The sequence below is a fragment of the Lepisosteus platostomus genome, chromosome 1, assembly GCF_059453375.1.
Source record: "Lepisosteus platostomus isolate fLepPlt1 chromosome 1, fLepPlt1.hap1, whole genome shotgun sequence".
Taxonomy (NCBI): Eukaryota; Metazoa; Chordata; class Actinopteri; order Semionotiformes; family Lepisosteidae; genus Lepisosteus; species Lepisosteus platostomus.
The window spans coordinates 19,436,040-19,460,995 of NC_142611.1; the positions used below are offsets into that span (position 1 = coordinate 19,436,040).

General features: G+C 37.2%; 1 protein-coding gene across 1 annotated transcript in view; it reads right to left on the reverse strand.

Annotated features, from left to right (window-relative positions):
* Positions 1-24,956, reverse strand: part of nfxl1 (nuclear transcription factor, X-box binding-like 1) — a 57,459-nt gene that overhangs the window by 11,571 nt on the left and 20,932 nt on the right. The window contains exons 12-19 of the mRNA XM_088626606.1: positions 23,093-23,183; positions 17,810-17,930; positions 16,824-16,983; positions 15,852-15,943; positions 14,627-14,648; positions 8,770-8,910; positions 4,556-4,722; positions 3,133-3,202 (exon numbers count right to left, since the gene is read on the reverse strand). Coding sequence (XP_088482732.1) covers positions 3,133-3,202; positions 4,556-4,722; positions 8,770-8,910; positions 14,627-14,648; positions 15,852-15,943; positions 16,824-16,983; positions 17,810-17,930; positions 23,093-23,183 — 864 coding nt within the window. The remainder of the gene's footprint in view (positions 1-3,132; positions 3,203-4,555; positions 4,723-8,769; positions 8,911-14,626; positions 14,649-15,851; positions 15,944-16,823; positions 16,984-17,809; positions 17,931-23,092; positions 23,184-24,956) is intronic.

Below are 24,956 nucleotides of genomic sequence, written 5' to 3' on the forward strand. Positions count from 1 at the left end.
AACTCCTTCAGATTCATGTCCTTCAGCTTTAAGATTTATTAATCCAAAAATCATTAAAATTGTCAGTTTCCCATTATGTATTACAATAACAATATTCACTGCTAAAAGTAAAACAAAGATGCCCTGTTTTCCAAAGGCCAAAAGGTTAGAAAAGGCTAGTCAGTAGAGTAACACATACAATTCATACACCACATTCCTAAAACACCTGATAAAAATGTTTTCTACACTGAGAGCACATCTGTCCATTTATTTGTTTGTTCTTCTCATTTGTTCCCCTTTCACACACTTGAAGATCAATACTTTATTGCTTTACTCAGTAACATGGGTCCAATCTTTAAACAGAATTACCTAAGAGTTTCAAAATAACAGAAATAACAGGCAACAAAAAAAAAAAAGACAGGGACAACCAACCTCCAAAAAGTAAGGTCCTCAAAATGAGGTTTGGATTCTAACTTTTTCTTCACAGTGCTTCACAATTCGCAATGCCTTGTTCAATTGTCTACATGGCTAAATGAACATTTTGAAGGCTGGGGCTGATTGAAGGGCTCAGATAAAGAGTAATTGTCTCTATAATGAATCATGTCTTTGGGAGCTCTTGTGTACTGTTTGTAATGCCTTCGGCAACTATCGCTGTTCAGGTTTTCACCATTCTTCTTCCACAGCCTTGCTCCCTTCTTGAATTTATGAGGTATATAACTAGCCACTTAGCTGTGAATAAATCAACCAGATAGGAGAAACCAGCTGTGCAGCAGTAGCAGATAAATGCTTGACAAAGTTTCACTGAGACTAAAAACTCAGCTCTATTAGGATTTACTTTAGAATGACGTCCCTTACTGTACATCATATACAAGTAGACCGATTTGTAAAAAAAATTACAATCTTTTTCTTCAAACCTCTGCTATAATGTATTTTTAGTAATGGTGTAGTATTTGTGATGGACGGTGAAACAGATAAGGAAATCATCAGATTAAACACTAACCTGATGTACTGTAATTAGAACTACTCTTTACAGTGTAATCAGGCATACGGTATGTAGAATGCATGAGAATACCAAACAGCTCATTTTACCATTGACTAAAAATTACATAGCAACCCACACTCAAACACTTTTGAAATGATTTTATTTTGAGGCAAAGTCATGACTTTCAAATTCTTTTTTTTTTGACTAGAACAAACCATAAATAAAATTGTTTTTAGTTGTTGAATAGAACTTTATGTCAAGGAAATGAAACATATGCAAGCGGGAAGAAAAGCATTTGTAACAGACTAATCTAAGCTGGCTCGCAATTCAATTACCTCCAGTTGTTTTTACATGAAGGCAAATTCATGTCAAGCTTTACAAATAAATAATATCCTATGTGAAAATACTGCTGTGACCCAGGTCAACAGATTTAAAAAATGGCCAAGACCTACTGCAACTCATGTCGAAAACTGCAACATTTTTCCTGAACTTTTATCATATCTGGAGTCTGGCCTTTGGCATCTATTTGTCCTTGTGATTTTATTTTTGAAGATGGACGAAATGCCCTGGGTTCCTTTCATAATGCAAAAAATCTTTGATGCACAATAAAAAGATTTTTGCAAGTCCTGCTAATTTTTGGTATCCGTTTTTTTTTCCAACCTCCTTAGTGAATTGAGGAAGTTAACTTCAAAATGCACAGCTGCCAATCAGCCTCTTGGCATTTTTTCTCAGCACCAAAAAAGAAGCTGCCCTGCATTTAAAGCTGTTCATCATCATTTACTCTTGTGTTGACTGCGCCCTCTAGCGGAATATAAAGATCCATTTAAAGATCACCATTGTCGATACATTAAACTCACTGACAGACTGCAATTATCCCAGTGAAAACCACAAAAGCTGTACCTTCACTTTCATTTACTGTATGTGGTTCTCTATATACATAGTGTCCATATCTGTGCATCAGAGTCAGTTCTAATAGATTTTTCATCAATTCATTTTTGTAAGATGTTATATTCAGTTTAGATGTATTTTTCCCTTCATTCCCCTGTTTGTATTTTAGGAAGATGTATTTTATGAGCTTGCAGTGCTAGGCTACAGAAGTCTACAGCGTGTTTTACAGCATGATGACACAAAGTAACTGAGTGCAAATATATTATTAGCTGACTTTTACATTAACCATTGTGCAACTTCTTTAGATGAATTAACAATTTCGCTTGAAAAACAGAGATTACTAAAATGTTAAAAAGCATGTAGTAGTTTCGATGCAATAATTTATGACTGCTGTTTGAATGGAAAACACATTCAGCTTACAAGAACAGCTAACTGCTGCTATACTACAGTGCCCCCTAGCGCTGTGGATTTAAACATTCTAAACCACTTAAAATCATTAATGAAAACTTTGGGGCCTCTCTTTTGCAGGAAACAAATTGGTGAAGTTAATATGCACAATTTAGGAAATTTCCCATCTTATTTAACATGTGGCACACAAGGCACAATTTCATTTCTACTTTGCTCTGCAAATTACAACATGAAACTGTTTGCTAACTCCACCGTCTGGAAATGCCAACCTGTATCCGTTTGTCTTGTTGATGCAAAAAAAAAACAACTTACGATTAAGTGTACTGAGGCAGGAAATACCGGATAAGCAGTGCACACAACATCGCCGCGCTACATATTTACAAGTGCTGAAACGTACAGAACATGAGGCTTGTGATTCTGCTTCTAAGCAACTGCGGATATAAACATCATGTGTCTAGGCCCTCTGGTATGCATGACTCTCCCACGCATATTGTCAAAGATGTACTGTAGTGAAAAAGTAGTGTTTTTCTCAATTCTTTTTGCTAAATTGAGATAGTGCGTTTATAAAATGTATAGGCATTTAAAAATGTTAAACAGTGAGATTCACAATTTCTAAGCAGTATGACAAATCCAAAGTGAATCTTGCATGTGCTATGAGTTTTGCTATGGAAACCTAACCGATCATACTCCCACAGTGCAATATGCACCTCAGGGAAAGTGAAACAGCATCTTCAAATGGCATTAACATCTACCCTGCTCATAACAATGAATATGAATGAGGGCGGGAAGTTATTAAATACCAAAAAAAAAGCAACAAAAAAGTAAGCATTTGTCAAGAATTTCAAAAATGACCGGTGAGAAATGGTGAAATATACCTGCTTAGGACACTGGTTTTTACAGGAGCCCAGCAGCCTTTTTGTCTCATTGTCAGCTGTAGTAATCTTCCTACAAAAGCAAATTGGAATTGAAAACATTAGTGAAGGATACCTGAACACTGTGAATGTCCTTCATTGCTTATGATAGTGTTATTTACCCAGAGTGCATTTAAAACATATTCTAGTTTTTTCAGATGTACTCAACGTACTGTAGCATCTGCCTATTCAGTGTGCACTGACTCATTCATAGTCCACTGTCATTCTTTCAGAGTCAACCAAGTACCTTCTTGTGCTGAACCTATATGTAAGGGACCGAGGAATTCATAGGAATATACAAGTATTCGGGTTATTCATTTTTATATACTTTACATATATACTTTACAAACTACTTTTCCCCAAGCTAGACATTCACAAAAGATGATATAGGATATCAAAAGCAGTAGATAAAACAAAAATATGTCGTTTAAATATAATTTCATACACTTCCTCCATAGAACTGCTTCAAAACTTTACCGTCTCATCTTTACATAAATTCTTAAGTGTAGTAAAGTCAAAATGAGATTCCCTCTGTTTATGAAAATGAATAACCAAAAATATAATCTTTAAAACAAAAAATGTGTATCTACAGTATGGTATATATGGTTACATATTAAAATTATATCTACATGTAAGCTTAGGGAAGCTGTGGGGGAACATGTAACAGGAGAGACCATCAATATGTGGGATTTATTAAAAATAAAAACAAATAGCCTTTACAATCTTCAACACAAACGTTGAAAAAATGCTTTTGTGAAGAGCATATGTTTTCACAAAAGCAAAATTGGGATTTAAACCAGCATCAGGGTAACATCAGCTAGACCACCTTGTCCTTTCATCATTTTATTAGAATTTGGAATTTGCCATGTGCTATCCAACCTGATTTGATGGTACAGTACTGCAATCTGCATGCATAACCACATACCCCATCGTCTCTGACAGATCTGGATAAAAACATAAAGGGGATCTAGTAACATGAGCACAAGTTTCAGGATGGTTTGATGGTATCATCCCATTCACGATCCAAGTGTCATCTTGGAAATATACCCACAACTTCAGTCTCAACAAGGAAACACAGACCAGAGCCTTGTGTCCAGAATAAGCTATTGCATAACTTTGGGGAGCCCCTTTTCAAAAACATCTAAACACAGGTCTCTGCAGGTCAATATGATGCAGTCTCCATGAACTGAATGGCATTCTTCACACTCAGAATATTTCTGGTCTTACGTGCCACATTAATCCTTGAGCCCATTTTAGCTAGGACACATAAAAGAAAGAATACCCCTATCTCTGGCTTTTCCTACATTGTATTGCACAGCCTAGGTAGGTTTTCTTTTTCTGAAGTTCATGGGTGGAAATATCAAGCCGACAGTCATATAATACTTACAAGCACTCAACGAAAAGGGATGTTATCTTGCAGTGACATTTGAGTCTGATCATCTGTGTGCAGGGAGGGCAGTCTCCGGAATGGCAGGGCAGGGGGCAGGGGTGAGGGCAGCCTGGAGGGCGAGGACGACTGCAGCCCTCTTCGCACTGATGGCACTCCTTACCCGCCTGCAACGGGGAGCAGGAAAGACATGCATAAAATACTCAGATGGGCGATGTAATAACCTGTCAAAAAACACCAATGTGCTCTGCCCTGTGGTGAGGTTACGTGCTTGAATCAGGATCGTCGTGGGTCTCAGACATGAGTACCATGGCAACCTTATATCCGTCCCTCACAGACCAAAATACATGGCTTTCCCAAGTGTGGTGTTTTAGTTGCTCTGTGGCTGAATTACTTGGCATGGTGGCACAATGGTTAGCATTGCTGCTTAGCAACCCTGGGGCCCAGGATTCAATTCCAGACCTGGGGTACTCTTTCTTTGTGGAGTTTTTATGTTCTCCCCATGACTCCCCAGGGTTTCTTCCTGGTGTTCCAGTTTCTTCCCACAGTGCAAAAACGAACTGTACTGGCAGGTTAATTGGCTTCTGGGAAATCTGTCCCTAGGTGTGACTGTATGCATGTCTACCCTGAGATGGAGGTGTACCCAGCCTTGCACCTGTTGCCTGCTTGGATAGCTCCGGCTCCCCTGCAATCCTAAATTGGATGAAATGATTAGAAAATGGATGGACAGCTGAATTGCTTTCTTCTATGATCTTGGGGTTCTGCTTTTCTGGTAGACTGTTACTTAAAGTCTCCTAACCAAACCACAAAGCCATGCTAACTCAAGAACTGAAATCCCAGACTTACGTGACACCTTGAGCTTCAACAGAAACAAGGCTAGTGGTTATTGGCTGACTTTTTTATTTAATAATGACATTTCTTTAGTGTTATCTGTCACATGAGGTTAGATTAATCTACTGTTAGGACTTGGTGAGGACTAGATGTAGGTCAGATATATATTTCTATATATGTAAAACCATCAAATCGTAAGGGGGTGTGTTTTCTTTTTCACATCACTGTATATACACCTACACAGATGCATTCCTCAAACCCAAATCCCCTCTGGGATAAGAGCAACCATCCAGTCACCCAGTTTTGGGGCAAGAGAAAATGTTGAACCCTGTCACTTCTCAACCTTATTTTTAAAGCTTTCCAAATGATCTCATTTGGCCAGGTACCCTACTTATCAACCAATACCCCTGATGTAGCAATAGCTTTTATTTTCCCCTAGACTGCTGCCACTTGGACTCTTTTAAAGTTCTGATGGGGCTCCTTCTGCCCAGCCTTGGTCCACAGTCTTGATTGTGAAGCCAGTTAAGCACCTTAGGTGGCCAGCTGTATGTACGGTATAAAGAGTGTTATTCCTCTCACTCACAAATAAAGAACATGTTGTTTTTTTTTTTACTTTATAGCTGTGTCTGTTTTCTGAGACTCCGCTATGAAAGGCTGCTGCACTCCTGGGCATGTGAGAGCAAGAGCAATATGTGTGTTCAAGATGGATGTTGTACATAACCTGACGTACAAAAACATCAACACAATTCCAGTCAAAACATCAGATGAAACTGCCCAGTGACGCCATGTAAAAATGCAAAGGAGTGTCCTATAACAGCAAATATATTGCCCCACACGTCCATATTAGTCTAAACTTTATTTTTATGTTCAAGACACTGGGCTAGCTGTAATGCTCAATTTCATCTTGAACATTTATATTGTCTTGTGACAGTCACATGATGCAAGTGCATCAACAGTATTTCAGTTTTAACTCAGGGACTGAAAACAGTTACATTAATGCAACTGCATTGATCATTTAGATACTAAAATAATTTCACACTGTTCTACAGTATATTGGTTAGTGCAGATATGAAGCTTCCCACATGCATTTCAGTTTGTTGGAAAATACAAAATATTACATATTGAATTCTTGATTAACTGTGTTCAAATCTTAAATTATCCACAATAAAACATGTTTTTCAGGGTGCTGGGAACCCTTTCGTTAGAATTAGAAGATACATTTGTAAGGTCAGTTAGTAGGCAATATTTTATCATAACCTGGAACAGCTTGGAAAGTGTTTCCTCCCCACTTAGGAGACAATAATAAGGGCATGAAACACTTAACCAATCTGGAGCAGCACAGGAAAGAGCTCCTTGCCATAAACATCGTTGTCTTCCTGAGGCTTTCTAATTTAGGATGCTGAGGCCTTCGCTGAGTTAATAAATATTTCGGTGGGGATATTTCCTTAGCAACCCCCCTCCATTGCTACTTACGCAGTGTCGGTGAGATGAGTACAGTTACCTACAGCTGCAGAAACTACTTGTCTCACAGCCTGTGGTGGAAAGACACACTTGTGTCCTCTTCCTGGCAGGACTGGTGATATACCAAGACCTTTACATTTCACAATAATTGACACTAAATCTTTTTAATGGATTCTTTTTTAACCACCCCCCAGCTTGTGAAACTCAATGAGCATTTACAGCAGTCTTTGAAGAGCTCCCTGACCTTAATTATGATGATATGTACTACTACTGAATGATTTCCATATAATACCTCATTCTATACCCCCGAGGCACAATAATCTTCTAGTGGCCTCTATATAGCTCCAGAGGCTTCAAGAGCACTGTCAAAGGGAACGATGTTAATGTAAATTTGGTTTTGTTGCATTTTATTTAAAGGAACACCTGATGTGAATAAATGCTGCCCCTGTGTTTTCTAGAATTTAGACAAAGTAAAAGAAGATGACTTTTGTTTACATACAGTATATCAAACAAGTGTATGATAGTCTAATCTGATTTTAATAGTTTGGGTTGGACTTCCATGCTGGAAGCAGCACATAGTCAAAAAAGGTAAATAAACAGAAATCTGTAAAATAATATTGAACTAAAATGAAAGCAGTCTCATTTTAATTTTTGGTGTTAAGTAGGTAGACAAATATTGAAACATCCACACATCAGCAATTAAAATACTTTCCTTAAGTGCTTTATCTATGCAAGTCTGCATTTTCCATCATAAACCTTATGATGTCAGGATTTTGAACCTGTCTCACCAACAGAAATCTTAATGACTCCATCAGGACATGAGTTGAATTTCACAATTTCACAGCTCTCTTTTATAAGAACTTTGGAAATAAGAAAACTAGGATGTTTTCTGCTTAGAGGTTAAAATGTCCAAATGACAGAAGTGATTAAAACTGAAAGCTGAAGAAGACCTACAACAAGTTGTATTGATCATTAGCCTGGACACTGGAAAGAGAACAAAGGAATTATTCATATAGATAAATATACATATAGATATTTTTGCTTGATCCAATGCAAAACTATTCGAATTTCAAACTGCAATGTATACTTGATCTCAAGGTTAAAACTTCTTGAGTATCACAAATGAAAATCACCACACAAACTCTCTTCCTTGTCAACCTCCTCTGAGCCTTCCTAGTAAATGTAATCCAGATAATCCAGTTATCACTTCCATGCTTATGTATTCCAGATGCTTTATCTTGCATTCATCATTTTGGTTTTATGTAGTTTAATTATAATAATAATTAATAATTGCTTACACTTATATAGTGCTTTTCTGGACACTCCACTCAAAGTTCTTTACAGATAACGGGGTCTCCCATCCACCACCACCAATGTGCAGCCCCACCTGGATGATGCGACGGCAGCCATAGTGCGCCAGAACGCTCACCACACATCAGCCATCAGTGGGGAGGAGAGCAGAGTAATGTAGCCAGTTCATAGAGGGGGATTATTAGGAGGCCATGATTGGTAAGGGCCAATGGGAAATTTGGCCAGGACGCCGGGGTTACACCCCTACTCTTTTGGAGAAACACCCTGGGATTTTTAATGACCACAGAGAGTCAGGACCTCGGTTTTATGTCTCATCCGAAGGATGGCGCCTGCTTACAGTATAGTGTCCCCGTCACTATACTGGGGCATTAGGACCCACACAGACCGCAGAGTGAGCGCCCCCTGCTGGCCCCACTAACACCTCTTCCAGCAGCAACCTTAGTTTTTCCCAGGAGGTCTCCCATCCAGGTACTGACCAGGCTCACACCTGCTTAGCTTCAATGCAATGCAGTTTGCAATGCAATGGGCTAGTTTAAACTTTTATAAGCTTCTGGGTTTTATACAGTCAAGTACAATGATTTACATGATGTACTCTCACATGTGGCACATACCTTTTGCTTGTCCTCTGTTCTGTCAGGCAGAGTCACACTGTGGCATTCTCTGGCACAGGTGTGGTTGCCACAGGCTAATAGCCGTCCACAAGGCCTTCTACAAGAGTATGGGCCCACAGCATGGCATGGCAAGGGACTCACCTGCAATAATGCACAAGAAAAAAAACAATGGCCAATGGAGAAAACATCTTTTACAGCTTAGCACAATACAGTGCCTTACAAACATATTCAGATCCTTTTCGGATTTTGTCTGAAGGCTTGCAGTTGTGACAAATCTGAAGTAGCACTTTTTTATATACAGAAAGTAGTCCATACATTCAAAAAAGTAAATGGATAATATGGAAGAAAAATGGTCATGATTGCATAGGTCTTCAAACCCTCTTGCACAAAACGGCCTTAATGAACCACACAATTAGTTGAGTGGGCTCTGTCTCTGCAATAACAGAGTCAGATGGTGAATTTCAAGCAAAAAATCTGAAGTTTCATTTAAATCTGAATCTGAAATTAAATCTGAAGTAATTTCCAGCTTATTGTGGGAGAACAGCATCCTACTATTAAAGAAACCCAATTAAGAAATCCAGTCCTTGATGTGGCGCATTCATGTAACACAAAGACAAAATAATATTAATCTTGGAAGCAGAAAGCTTGCAATAAAGACAAATATTCTCTTTCTGGTATGTATAACACTCAAATCTTGTAAAAATTCCAAAACATCAGAAGAATCCTGTTGTTTCCCAGACCCCTACTGAAAAACAAAACACAAAACTCCTCATAAGACCTGGCAAAGGCAGGGCAGTACTTCTGAAAAATAAAATCTGCATTTTCATGGTATGATGTCCTTTGATAAAGTTGGCCTCACACTTACACCTTGTTTTGTTGAAATGGTCTTCAGGCCTGTGAAACAGATGTGATGGCAGTTTCATGTCCTATCCAAGAACAGAGCGGCAGCTTAGCTGGTGTTGTACATGGCGTATGCCCAATTCATGTATGGCGGATTTAAGATGCCACACTGCCTGACGAGTCATTTCAAGTCAAAGAAAAGATTACAGCGAAGCTGGCTTTGTATATTTACAACTTAGGAGGGAACTGTGCTAGGAATCCTGGGAACACCCATAGATAATCCAAGTGGGATAAGAGTGTTTTCAGAACTGTAAATTCCGATATAACAAAACCGATCAGGTTTAATAAGTCTTTTTTAACCACTCTCTGAAAGATCATCAAAAAATATAAAAATAAAATATGTCCTGCTTCCCATCCACAGCATATTATTAATTCAGTGATACCCATTCTAAATTATGCAAGTGGTACTTTCGAAAGTATTTTCCAAACACTGCCTTTAGGACTAAACTTCAATGCATGTGCAAGGATTATTAAACATTAGTCAAAATTCTTGACTCCAGTTCTCTGGACAGAACATCCTTTTGTCTGATTAGCCTAATTATTCAGTGTTACAAAACAATTTTAAGTTCTACAGCAAGTGGTTTATAATTTCCTGATTTTTTTGGGGAACATCCTCAGCAATGATCACTGCACTGCTTTTCCAAGACTCAACACCACATGGTTTCAACTTCAGCTGAACATCCACCGAAAGCAAACAAGCATAAGAATAGGCCCACGAACATGCACTTAATAGTGTGAAGGTTTTATAATATTAGATATCACTTGTAAGTTGAAAACTGTTGGATTTTGCTATGTTCTTGGTTTTGAATACTGTCAAATGTGTACATTTATAATCTAGACAACACTATACCACCTAGAGCTCAAGTTAAACTATTCCAAAGACAAACCTACAGCCAAAATAAACATCCTTTTAATTATTTATAAATTGTTAAGTTGTTGTTTTAGGCAACTTCTGAATGAGACACTATCATCTAAGAAAACTATTAATCAGCCCCTAAAACCTTTGTTTGTTTGTTTTTTCCTGAAATTGCCTGTTTCAGCCCTTTGATTAATGAATGTCCCTCCCAAGTAAACCACAAACTCCCCTGCTCTTTATTAGCTATAAAAGCATTTTGGCCTCATAGCAACCCAACTGAGATACAATTACCATGATTATACTATGTGAAAATGTTTTTACAGCAAAAAGTAAGCAATTTAATGTACCCAGTGAGTGTTTGAAAGGCAAAAGAAAATACCAAATGTGATTGCAGTCTATTTGCTCCCAACGCCACTGTGAGCTTGTCAATCCAGTAATAAAAAATCTACAGGGCTTTGGGGACACCTTTGGCTCAGGCCTATTGAAAAACATTTCTTTTGTTGAGCTAAATACCTAAATGAGAAAATGGATGATCAATTGGACTGTTCTTCAAATCAAACTGCCTGGATAAAAAAGGGAGAATATTTTTGTAATGAGAAATGATCATTATCCTTGAAATTCTGCAAAACAAAGAGAAAATAAAGGCAGGAAAAAATGTTCGAGATCCACAGCAACTGTGCATGTAAATTTGATATTAAAGATATGTTTCTAATGTGCACACACACAAAAGTCAAGAAGTTATACTGTATCAGTGTGCCAGATAGTCTCTGATAAAATATCAGAAAAAAGGATTCATCTGCAAACCTGATTCTGAAAAGGATATGTGCATATTCATGATATGTAAGAATTAAAACCTATAATTAGATAACAATTCTAGATCACAGTGTGTAATATTTAACTGGTGAGTAATTAAATAAACTAGGTTAACTGACTTGTGTTCACTGTATACCTGTAGAAAAAACGTGACCCCTTTTTTTAAATCAAAAAGTACACTACTAATATGATACAGACAAATAACCTAGATCATCACCATTGAAAAAGGTGTAAAATGTAATAGTTAATCACCACTGTTATATCATCAGTGGAAATCAGGATTTCTTAAAATGTTCACAATTCTTAATTTGTAAATCTTGAAGTGCTGGAGCTCAGTGCAAGTGGCAGTGAGTGGACAGACAAGAGACAAAGAAGATACCGGTGTGCTTAACCATGACAAGTGCATAACATCAGCATGATGCACTTTAAACTCAATTTTTAATTACCACTGTCTGTAACATGCCTTACAAGCTATCTTAAAAAATAATTTGGAATGTCAAATATAAAAAAGCATGCTATTAGGCCTACTATATTTCTGAAACATTTCCATCTGATTTTGAAATTAGTAGTTGAAGTTTTACTGGAAAAGGTATATTTGACAAGTATGCAAGTCGACAAGTTGCAAATTCAATCTTGAAAATAAGATAAGATAACTAAAATAATTTTTTGAAGCATTTAGACTGAATTTTGTTTATCTGCATCCAAGGTCAAGGTCCTCTTAGATGCCCACTGTAGTCAATTCTGTAATCCACACTGGCAGTGTGAGCAGCAAATCATGGTTCTCTGCATTCTGTTCTGTATTAGATTCTAAATATGCCTGTCAAATATTCCATATTCCAAATAAGCCTGTGCTGCTCTTTGAGGTTTCTGAGTAGCAGTGCTCAACTATGCCGAGTTCTGACAAATTAAGTACAGATAAGCAGAGGCTTTTATACAGACTATGGTTTGGGCCAAAAATCTTTACAACTGACTTTTATATACAGTGTATTTATGGTTATTAAGAGTCTCTCTTCATCAGTTATCTTTAACAATACAATCCAACCCTCAACATGTTCCTTGGATGTTTTTCCTGTTCTCTTGACTTGATCAAATTTCGCAATTCTCTGTCCTTTTGTGTAGAATCAATCATTAAGAGCTAGAATTGTTCCATTGGCCACATGGAGTTATTACTCCACTGTTAAACAGAACTTAAAAACTCCAGCCTGCACTAAGTGGGCAAAATCCAATTTACCATTTCTAGCAAACATTCCAGAAAGGGCTTCTTTCTGAAAGCTCTTTTATGTGCAAGTTAACTGTACGAACCATTTAATCCAGGTTTAGTTAAAAAAAAATGGGTAGAGCACAAAAAAATCCAGAATACGATGACTTGGCTGATTTATTGCGTTAAACTATAAGGCCTATAAGCAGCTGCAACAACAATGGTCTCTGTTAGCAGAGGCTACCATAACAGCACCAGACACTGTTAAATTACACTGTTCACTTGTGAGGTCCTTAGAGACTTGATATACAACTTAATAAAAAGCAAACACCTCATCTAGACAAACATTCATGAAGAGCTGACATTCTAAACAAAAAAATAAACCAACCACTGTTATCTTCCCATACACGTGTAGTAGCAAACCGAATCAGTGACCTTTCTCTTATCAACAGGATGTGTAAGGCACACTGCACTTTACCTTTCAGACTCTATTATAAACTGATTGGGAGCACATGAAACAAATGGAGACTGCTTGTTCCTTCCTATTTACAGGAAAAGCTGCAGTTACAATTCCATATCTGCATATTTAAAGGCTACAGCACAGGAAAGGGCAACAATAGGAAAAAACTGAAATAGTTTCGAACTGCTCACTTAACCCGTTCTTAAAATTAAATTGATAATTGGAAAATTAGCATTTTGTGGTGCCAAGCCTCAAAATATATTAAGTATCCGAGACACTAACAGGAAGCAACTTTGCAAAGCATTTTATTTTCTCTCTCTTCATAAAAGGTCGCTAAGGACTAAGCTTTTGTTTCAATTACTACAGAAAAGCACTTTCTCCTTTTTGCCTGAGGACAGCCTCAGAACACAAACCTTGGTACAGTATATAAAAACTTTAACAATCAGCAAGAAACCATAGAGCAGTTACAGTTTGCCAAGCAAATGCCCCATTTCAACATACAGAAATGACTTTGGTTTGATGAAGGGGAAAAATGTTTAGTATTTTCTTGCTTACACAATAGCACTAGATTTTTGGTTCACAACATAAGACATTCAGAACAGGTACTCTTCTGTATGTCATTATGTTATTCCACAGGGACAATGTCAAATCATCCGGCCCATGTATAATCCCCTTGATCAGTGCACATTGCTTAGGTATTTTAGGAGTGTCATTTTAAATGTCATTCCACATAAACTGGAAGAATGTAGGTCGGATGGTTGCTTACCTTATATCAGGGTTTAGGGTGAGAATTTTTTAAGTGTTGGAATCTATTCACTAGAAAATGCAAATTTCAAAATGATTTTAAGTCACTATCAAAAATAACTTTGCAGGAGATTGTGTTTAGCTTACAGATCTTTAGGCCTCAGACCATTGATGTTTGTAAGTCGGGGATTAATTAAACTCAAAGGGATTCATTTTAAAAATGTGTTCCAAAGGTTTGTGACCCTAATTACAGGTGTATGAACTACATGGGGATGTTCCATAAATGGAAATTATACTATTTTAATAGTAACAAAAAACAAAAATATCATTCTCCTCCCTTAATGTGTCAAACGAAACTGCTATGATGCTATGAAAAGCTCTCAGTCCAAAAGGCTTTATACAGTGAACAGACTAGAGTAATAATTAGGTATTGCATTTTTAGGATCCCATGATATTCAAAGGTGAACCAGAATTAACCAACTAACAATTTGGTTATAAAATCTCACAATATCACTCTATATATTGCATTGAAATTCATTTAAAGAAAATTAAATAATTACAATACATTTCCAGTCTTCTTCTAAATTATAGGCAATGATGCTGAATTGTCAAATCTGCACATATGTTAAATCAAATCAATACTCAAACATGACACATGTAAAATAACTGGATACCATCCTGACAAATCTTTATTCAAGTTTTCAAGAATCGTTTTCCTTGCTTTCACCTTGATTATGCCAATCCTGATCTCAACAGAATCATGCCTGTTCACTCATTTTCTTTAATTGTGGCAAAATCTTTTAAGTGGGAACTCTATATTGCTACTGACTCCAATCCTAATTTAGAACCATGGCTGGCATCACAGAAGGGAGTCCTTTTCACTTACCTCATGGTTTCCAAGACAAGCCCTGTGAAGAGCAAACAAAGAAAGTATAAATTCAGACAGGACATTTCAACATTATTTTCAACAAAATGCTCAAGATCCAAAGCTAAAATAACTGCAATAAAATAAGCTTATTAGCACATCTTTGGAATATTTTTGTTATAGCTTCCAGTCCCTTTTCAAGTGTCTTTATAAAGGTTGTGATCACAAAAGCAATTTTAGTAATAGTGTTTATTTTTCATGGCATAAACAAAAGTCAATACATTCCCTTCAAATGGATAACATGCCAGACAATTTACAATTAGGTTAGCTATGGCTACAACCAAATGATAAAAATCATTCTTGATAATGAACCAGTAATCACACTTCTACTAAATTAAAAGTTAATATGATGTCCATGCTAAAGCAGCACATCCCACCAAAAAAACAATATTTGTTTTTCTTTTAACATATAAGATGTGAGAAAAGATTTTGATGTCCAAGCAAGTTTGTATAGTATAACGGAAGATGTCTTGTATGAGCAGATCAAAAACAGTCATTAACGCTACCTGAAATCGCAGCATGATCCTCAAATATTTTGCTAACTAAACACTAACCTACTGTATGACTGTTACTATTGGCTTTGTTTGCAACTAACATAAAAGAATATCAAGTCAGCATGCATAGGCTGCAAAGGAACAGTTCGAGGTTGATTTCATGCTGAAAGGAAAAGAAACACAATGGTTTGGCTGTGGAGCTTTCTTCAAGTGTGAGACACCTGTTTGCATTTGTTTTGCATTTCAACATGGAATAAACCTTTACTTGTTCCTTTGTAACATAAACGACTGCCTACTTTAGAATCCTTGTACTACAAAGTACACATTAAATATACACATCATTATTTGTCTTAATACTTTAATTTGCTGATGTAGTACTGGATACTTAGCATACTGTATAAGAGAACCTCTGCTTACTTCTACAGTGTGACTCATTCATATAAAGCCACACTACCAGGGATATTTAGCAAGAAATTAAAAGGCTAAATCCTGTCTAAACGCATGTACTGCCATGTTCCGATCAACCCTACAGCTACCAAAATTGATTTTCTAGCTCTCCTATCATTAGACATAAATGAAGCCTTGGACTTTCATCTTAGATAGTTTTCCCCACCAGATGTGAAAAGTGAAACACCTTGGAGTGATTAATTAAATTAATCCCTTAAAACATGAGAAAGCTAAAATATACGTACTGCGGTATAGGGACTTGACAGGGGGGACACGGTAAGGCCGTCTGAACGAAGACTGGCTCGGGGGGCTGCTCCCATGGACCTGCAAGCTGAGGCTAGCACCCCAAAACAAAAACAGAAACAGGTTGAGATTTTTACTCTCGTATAGAGAAGAAGTTTGAAACTGCAGTATGGAGAACTGAGTAAGTCATGCTGCCACTTGGGCGACTTGTTACACGCTTATTTTTTTTTCCTTCTACAACACTTTCTATGGTTATTAGATAATTAATTAGAAAGAAGTACTCTGTTTTTTAGTTTTAGCGTTTTCGAAATTATAATTCTTTTTATGCATGTTTAATTCCTTCATTTCAGGTCCTTGCATTAAAACATCATTAATTTCAATGGTTGCCATCAAATAATCCTTAGTGTAGCTTTCTCAAATCTTTAATTTGGTAAAGGGAATTAAAAGAAAAGTCTTCATTTTAAATTACAGTTTCACTTATTATGTTATTTAACTTATTTCATTGTGCTATACTGTCTATGTTTTTGGTGGAAAAAAAACTTTTTTTGCTCACAAAGACTGCTTTGTCAGACTTCTTCACCCATGTCTTTATGTTGTTAATTTTTGTCTTTTATAAAACCAAGTTATATGACTCAAATTGTCCCTGTTCACACAGTTTGAGTCTGTGGCAGGATGAAAAAAAACCCATTCACACAGAAATTATGCAAAATCTATATCTTCCGGTCAACACTGGTAGTATTTGCCTCACAAAACACTGCAGGTAGGTCTAAATTTCATTTCAATGTTCTACTACTTGATATTAAGTTGACAGTTAAATTTCTATCAAGCACAATATTGCACATTTTTAATTGAATAGTTTTTAAAATGTGTTTTCCTACTGCACAGGTAAGGTATTTTCTAGGGTGATTTTTAACTTATTCACTATAGCAGTCACACATTCAGTAATCTGAAGAGCAGTTCTGCCTTCCCCTTACTTTCACAGTCTTCTTGAGCATCACTTCATCATGGCATGGGGCTGGACAGACATGCCCGCATTTACTCAGAACTCGCTGACATGCCTGTTGGCACGGAGGACAGGTGCCAAAGTGGCAGCGATGTCTCTCTCGACTGGCGTGATGACATGTCGGTGGATTCCTACATAAATGAGACACAGGGCACTATTAATAGTACTTGTGACATTTCCAGTGATTTTTGTCCACGTTCTTTCTTCTGGTATCCAGGAATACCACTGGAAATAGTCACATTTATACCCTGAAACCTTGGATACAACCCAAAGTATGTAACCTGCTGTATTTTAATTACACATCTCTGCCAACCCCATGCTAACAAGGTCTGTCCTTGTAAAACAAACTCCTACGTCTTGATGTCTTCAATAATAAGCAGATATGACAATCAAGGGCACAACAACCTTCAGCAAAAAGTGCTTGGGTATTCAAGCACGATGAAACAAAGCAATGCCCAGGAAATTAACAATAGTATTTTACATAACTGTTATGTCAGTTGAACTCCTAACTGCTCCTGCAGTATGGGACCATATAGGCTCAGGCACAGGGGTGTAGGGTATCGCCAAAAATATTATTTTAAAATTAATTCAAATTCAATTGAAGTAACCAATAGATAGCACTCTTTCCTCGAAACTCTGTATTTCTAATAATGAGCCAATAATAATCCTCAGATAAGACATTAAATTAAAGTTCTTATCTGTGACTAAATGGTAGGAATGTCTAAACATATCCCTTAGTGAGTTCTGCCGGCAATGAAAATGATATAATTCCGGTTTCAATGTACGACCCCAAGCACTACAACTGCCACCATTTTCAGAAAAAGTACAAAGAGACAGTCAATTCCACAACATCTTTCACACATTTTAAAGAAAAAAAAATGCTACAGGAAAACAACACCTTCAGCAACACACAATAAGGAATGTGAAATGTAGAAAGCAGATACAGAATATACTGACCTGCAGATCTCCTTACACCTGGGTGGTTTGGTTGCCCTCTCCCTGCCACACGGCACAGTTAGAACAGTAGCTCCACACTGACACTTCACATCGACAGTTTCTGGACATGGATAGCAGCTGCCTGCATAGGACAAGATACCCAAATCAGTCCACAACTCCAATGGACTCTGACAAATATGCATCTTTTCCATAGCTTGGTAAACTTCAAGGCAGCCTAATTAAATCAAAGGCATTCTTCAAACCTGCAGTGATTAATAGCTTACGAACATAAACTGTTTTGTACACTTGTGTACAGCAACAATGAACACATTTTGTTTTATAGGAAGTCTTGTTGTTTCTGGGGGAGTCAACAAGACTACCAGTTAATTTCACACATTTGCCAGACTGCAATCTCAAACCATCTTTGTAAAGATCTACCCCAGCTAGTGCCAGGATTTAGTCTAAAGATATTAATAAGGCATCTGCAAGCATTTTAACCAGCAAAGGAAATTGATCAGACCATAAGCAGAGGCTTTCAATGAAGACACTGCTGGCTGGCATCTGGACTGCCTGTAACTGGGATTGGTAGAGCATTACAGACCAAGAACAGTGGGTTTAAGTCATCCAGGATTTCTTCGGCTTGCCATCTAACAGCAACACTTGTGTGTTGCCTGTGGGCTGGCAGTATTGCTAATGAATGCAACATCACTCCCCCAACTGATGTGCATTGACCTCACAGCTTGAGAAATGGCAGATGCTTCATACTTTGAAGGCAACCCTTGACTGTCTTCAACCACCCCTGTAATGGTTAAAGGTTTTTAACACTGAAGCCAATACAGTTAACAACTGGCAATTCCAAATTAGGGCAATATTAATATAGCCACAAAAACTGTGGGCAAAGATTGCAATCTGTAGTTCTCGTCTTCAGTATGACCATAAACAGAATCAAAAAGAGTAAGAGGCCCAACATCATTTGAGGAAAGTGTGGCTTTCATTTTTCACTACAGCTACGAGTAATTTCTGTGTATAGTCAAACTCTGAAAGGAGCTTTTGGAATCTGTGAGCATCAGAATGCTTTAGACCAAGAACTTAGATATAAAGCTGCCCTTCCTGCTCACTAGTCACTGTAATGAATGTAATGTGATGTATGAGTGAATAAATACGGGTTGTGCAGCAGACATTTCACCGCAGAATGGAACATGTGAAATGTGAAATGCATGCAGAGTTACCAACCAAGTAATATCTGTTAGCAAAACTGTCTTGAAGTCGAGAGCAATATTTCTTTATTGGATAAAAAGAGATGTATTCACAAGTCTGTTTGCTTACAATGTAATAGGGCCACTTCACCTCCCCTGATGTTTTCTTACTTCATTCTGAATCGCAGACAATGACGGCAGCATGGTACTGTGCATACCTGGAAATGTTATCTATTCTGTGATGTAAACTGGATATTGTACATGTTACTGTGTACATTGGACTTTATTTGTGGTGTGAACTGCACTCATCAATGCTGATTCTTTCTAACTCTGAAAATATAAAAAGAGCATTGCAGTTCCCCTTTAAGTATCTCGCAAAGACAGGTTCCATTTTATAGCCCAAAAGGCTCCTGCTGTCTGACCCAGACCTTCACAAACACCATGCTTCTCAGGACAGAGTAACCAATTACCATCTGCTGTGTAGGGATTGAAGTACATAGGGAACTTATCTGGGCTTTTATAACATTTGAATTTACAATCTTAAAAACAACACAAACTGACAGTTCATTAACAAGCTGTGTTGGTCATTTTTCCTATTGATTAAATTAATGTTATTGACGTGCAGCTGAAAACATATTCCAAAAAAGCAACAATACTGTATGGATATTTTTAAAATAAATCACACATTACAGGGTGTGTGTTGTGGTTAAATAACATCACACCTAGAATGGATATGCAGTACACACATCAACATTGTGCACTTACTTTATTTAATTGAATACGTAATAGATATTCTTACCACAAACTATAGTAGATCTACTTCTCAGTTCTGGCTCAAAAATTCTCTCTTCTTAAATGCGGAATGATTAAATTGAATTGTTCGGGGATATTTTTGCATTTATCCACTCCTAACATACAAAACTTATAAACATGCCTCAAGTACAACTTATCAGTGTAATGAAACAGACTTCATACCAGCACATGTCTTTTATTTTCTTATTCTAAGCAGGAGCTAATACTGGCTTGCTGTGTATGAATTTTGAATATTATTAAGTATGCTGTTCATATCATTAAAGGTAATATATTGAGTTGCACAAGAAAGCAAATAGAATAGCAATATCTATGTCTGAGACACTCCTCTTTATGAAAGCACCAACTAAACTTCCTAAGTCATCTGCAAAGACATTAACGACCTGAAAAAATGTATGCCATAGTATCAATTTTTGCTAATAGGAACACTAATCTCAAAAAAGCTTTCGTTAAAAGATTGTTTTTCATGCCAGGGTGACATTTGGAGCAGATGTAATTTGAATGTTTTTTTTCCTTCAGCAATATGCCCTTTAAAAACTGCCCAGACTTTGTAAAGGGAAAAAAGAATAGCTGATAACCTATCGTTCTAACTACTGAAAAACCTTTTAACTTCTGTCCGGGTATCTCCAGTGTGTTCAAAAAAGCATCTCTAAAGGTCAGCAAATTAAATATCAAATGAAACATGAATTATTAAAGAAATCACTTTACCTGTTCTTTATCTTTCATCAGCATGATAATAGAAAACCCAGAAAGGCATGCACATCTTAACACTTTTTTTCCATCAACAACCATTGGGGAGCCAGAAAGGGTCTTACTGATTAGACCGAAAAACTGCCCTATTTAAATACCTATCTTTCTCCTGCTACTTTCCAGTTTTTTTGGCCCTTTTATTACAAAGTATTAAGTAAACAAAGTATTTCAAAACTGAAAAAGTAGAAAAAAACTTTTTTCAAGAAAAGGGCATTTAGCCCATCAAGCACACAAAAGTTAATTACCAATTTAAATATCCCTGCATATTCCATATAAGTTATACTTTTAATTTTAGGTTTGCAATATTTTGACACAATAAGGAATCCTGTTTTGATTAAAATATACTGTACATGGATTATACTAATCAAAACATTAAGGATACTTTGCCAAAATCCATACTTAAAATGGAAAAAGATCAATTAAAGGTCATGTAACAGTCCTTTCTTTCTTGTGTTAGACAATCGATTTTAGAAATTACTATGTCCACAGTAATCAAGAATTTCTAATACAACATTTTTCTTTTTATCAGGAAACTCAAGACCACATTCGTCATCTAACCTCAAGCCTCACTGAACTCATCATGCAGTCTTATCCTCCATTGAACCTAATTAGTAAATAATGGTGGCTGACTGGCATCAGCCCAAGAGATTTTCATCAGGCCTCATCTGGTATCGCAGCAGTCTAACAGTCTCTGAAAAGCTTTTTTTAAAATGGTTCCATTTATTGAAATAACAATCACTGCAATAATATGCCAAAAAAAAACAAACTGGTACAGTAAGGTTGAATTATAAATTTAACAATTCAATGCTAATTTTTATCTCTGATTGGTAACAAAATCAGCAAGACTGCAGAGTTCCTGCGAGCCAAGATAGTGCTGCAAATACTGACAGAAGACGTATTGATTCAAAAAGTAATTACTCACAGGAACACTCTGTGGTTGTCGCTTGTTATTTACTTTCTTACATATTTTGTAGCATAAAATGTCACTTCTGGACAGCACGGTGGTACAGTGGTTAGCACTACTGCCTTGCAGTGATGGGGCCCAGGGGTCAGTTCTGAGCCTGGGCCTGCGGTGCTATCTGTGTGGAGTTTGTATGCCCTCCCTGTGCTCATTCGGGTTTCCTCTTTGTGCTTTGGTTTCTCCCCATAGTCCAAAACACACTGGTACAGTAGGTACACTGACGTCTAGAAAATCTGGCTCTGCGTGCCTGTGTGCCCTGTTATGGACTGGCATAGCGTCCAGGTTGGGTCCTGTTTTGCAGAGTCTTGCAGAATAGGCTCCATCTCCCCCGCAACCCTGAACTGGAAGAAGCACTTAGAAAAAGGATGGATGGAAAATGTCTCCCTGAATGGGAGACCTCCTGGGAAAGATAAAGTTGCTGCTGGAAGAGGTATTAGTTCTACCAATATGGGGCACTCTACGGTCTGTGTGGGTCCTCATGCCCCAGTATAGCGACGGGGACACTATACTTGAAAAAGGAGCCATCCTTCGGATGAGAGGTAAAACCGATCTTTAATCTCCGTGGTCATTAAAAATCCCAGGGTGTTTCTCTAAAAAGACTAAGAGTGTTACCCCAGCATCCTGGTCAACTGCCCCCCCCCCCCCCCAGCCATTACCAATCATGGCCTAATAATTCCCATCTATGAACTGATTGATCAAGTGAATTGGCTTCATCACTGTTCTTCTCCCCACTGATACCTTGCAAAAGATTTCCTCTATTATTGCATATTTGTCACACTGGATGTTTTCATATATGCAAGTTATTGCAAGATGCGAGTTATTACAAAGTGTTATTTGTTTTAACTAATAGTTTTAACTATTGCTTGTGCACAAAGGAGAGCACTACGTGAGTTAAAGGAATTTGACCTCATGTTCTGTTAATCCTAGACAATTTATTTTGTTAATGTGTGTTAACTATAATTTTCTTCTTAGGGTTGTATCAAAATGTTTTAAAATTTATATTAAATGTCTTGAACAAAAACAACGTTACAAATAAACTATGTCAACGATGCATAACATAGAAGGTAATTGACCGAATCCCATTTTTTTCCCCATAAGTAGTTTATTCATATTTGTTGTATTTAATCAAAGATCCACACTTTGTAGTTTTCAAAACCAGAACCCTTCCAAAGAGTCCAGAGTCCTACCAGCTACACAAACCACCCTCAATCTTCCATAATGCAAAGAGGAAAATAAAAGCTGTGTGATCCGATTTAACACAGAAGACATTCATTTGGACACAAATGCTAAAATATGATGTTTATAGTTATGACATTATGCACCAAACAAAAACAAAATTCAAAAACACAAAAACAAATGTATGGTAGACGGTCAACAAATGACTGATTAACCCACTATTGAGATGATAAAGATATAAACCCTGACAAGATCTAACGTTTTCCAAATTCCATCTAGAAAGTAGTACTAGTTAAAAGTGGATGTTAAACCACTTTAGAAATGTTAAGTTCAACACACAAAGGACATGACAGAACACAACACAGAAACACCTGCTCTAATCCACTGTCTGGTAGAGCTGTGTGACCTCACCTCTATGGCAGACAGAGGGACACTTGTGGTTCCTGCAGCCCAAGGCACGGCCACAACTCTGATCACATGGGGGGCAGTTTCCTGGACAGCACTGGAGAGTCAAGCAACACCACCACACAGTTAATGGCAGTACGATTCCACATAACAGTTATAATAAAACATGTTTTTTTTGGTTTGTTTGTTTAAGACATTGAAGGATTCACACCACCTTTAAAGTAATATGCCATATATACACACTAGTGCAGTACCATACACAGTACCTACTGACTAAATAAAGTAAAAAGCTAACAGTGTTATAATGCTTTACCTGATTTTTGCAGTGTTCAATTTTGATCATGACAAAACCATACTTTCATACTTTATAGACTGCATTTAAGTTTGCTTTCATGATTATGTGCAGCTAAGATGTGATGAATGGTACACAACTGGTTACAGCATAATAATGTACATAGAAAATTACAAAAGAAGGAAAGGGCTTAATTAATACAAGTAGTTTTAAAATTTCGAAGAAGAATATGAAGTGATGACAATAAACATGTCTTGCAAAACCCAAGGCTGAAATATTGAACTTGGTTGCTAACTCTCAGAAGATAATTAGTAACCCTGGTGTCCGCTTCAGCAATTTCTGTTGTACAGTGTAACTTCGGCATTCATATTTGTCATCCATCTTTAGATAAGATGCCCACCAGATATTCCCATTAACAAGCATAACCAATCTTTGACTTTTTTCAAGTGCAATTAATAATTCTACTAATGCCTAAAGTATATCTACCACTAAAATATCACAAAACGAAGAATTTAGAATGTTATCATTTTTTTTGCAACTGGTGAGCTCACATTTCATTGAGTCAAGCTATACATCTGTAAATTACAAATGCTGTCTTGTGGGATTCTGTTCCATCCATTGAACCATGCAGGTTCCTGTTCAGTAGTTTCTGCACCCTAAATACCACACACCATCACATCTTACTGCGCAAATGTTTGATGGGATTAAAGTTTTGCAACTAAGGCATCCATGCATAGCTGTCCCATTCTCATCTTGCCAAGAAAGCTGTTGTTACAAGAGCAGGCGTTGTCCATCTGAAATTTTGTCACAGCAGCATAAGGCTGCAGAAAGGATAGCATATGAGGGTCTTGTGACTTGGTTAATGCAACACCATGCAGTCAGTTTTTACATCAATCACTATAAGAAGAGTTCCAGTAGCAAATACACTCCTGCCCAGACTTTCACACTTGAACATCAATCTTGGCGAGGTGTCACGACCCATGACCTCCCAAACCACGGTGGAATTTATTTGGGTACAACACCTTCCCAAGTTAGAAACTGACAACCGTGAATATCCCAGACAGCAAGTGATAGAGAGCTGATTTAGTCCAGCCACCAATGTAACACTGGATAGAATGTTCTTTTCATAGCCAGAGCGCATTTGCTCTTTTCTGTATTTTAATTAGGTTTAATATCAGACTGCTTAAATCACCTGTGAACAAGTCTCTGGCTAATGACGTGGTTTAGCGGTTTTGCAATACTCAAAGTCACTTCTGTATTGTGGTGAATGATCGCCACCCTTGAGCAAGAGATTTCAGTAAAATACCCTGCAGTTTAAATGGATACAAATGTAAGTCGCATCTGATAAAAGCATCAGCCAAACAACTTAGTAAAGAACACATATGCACTTACCATAATGTTTTATCACAAATACTTGTATATCTTTACATCAAAAGTCTAAGAAATGTTTTCATTTAGAATCAGATTATAAAATGTTTTTGCCTGGCTTCCTTAAAGAATTTGCCAGAGAAAAAAGCTGATTATGGATATCACAAATGTGACTGGACTTCTGTAGGTACCACAGCATAAGCGGAAAAG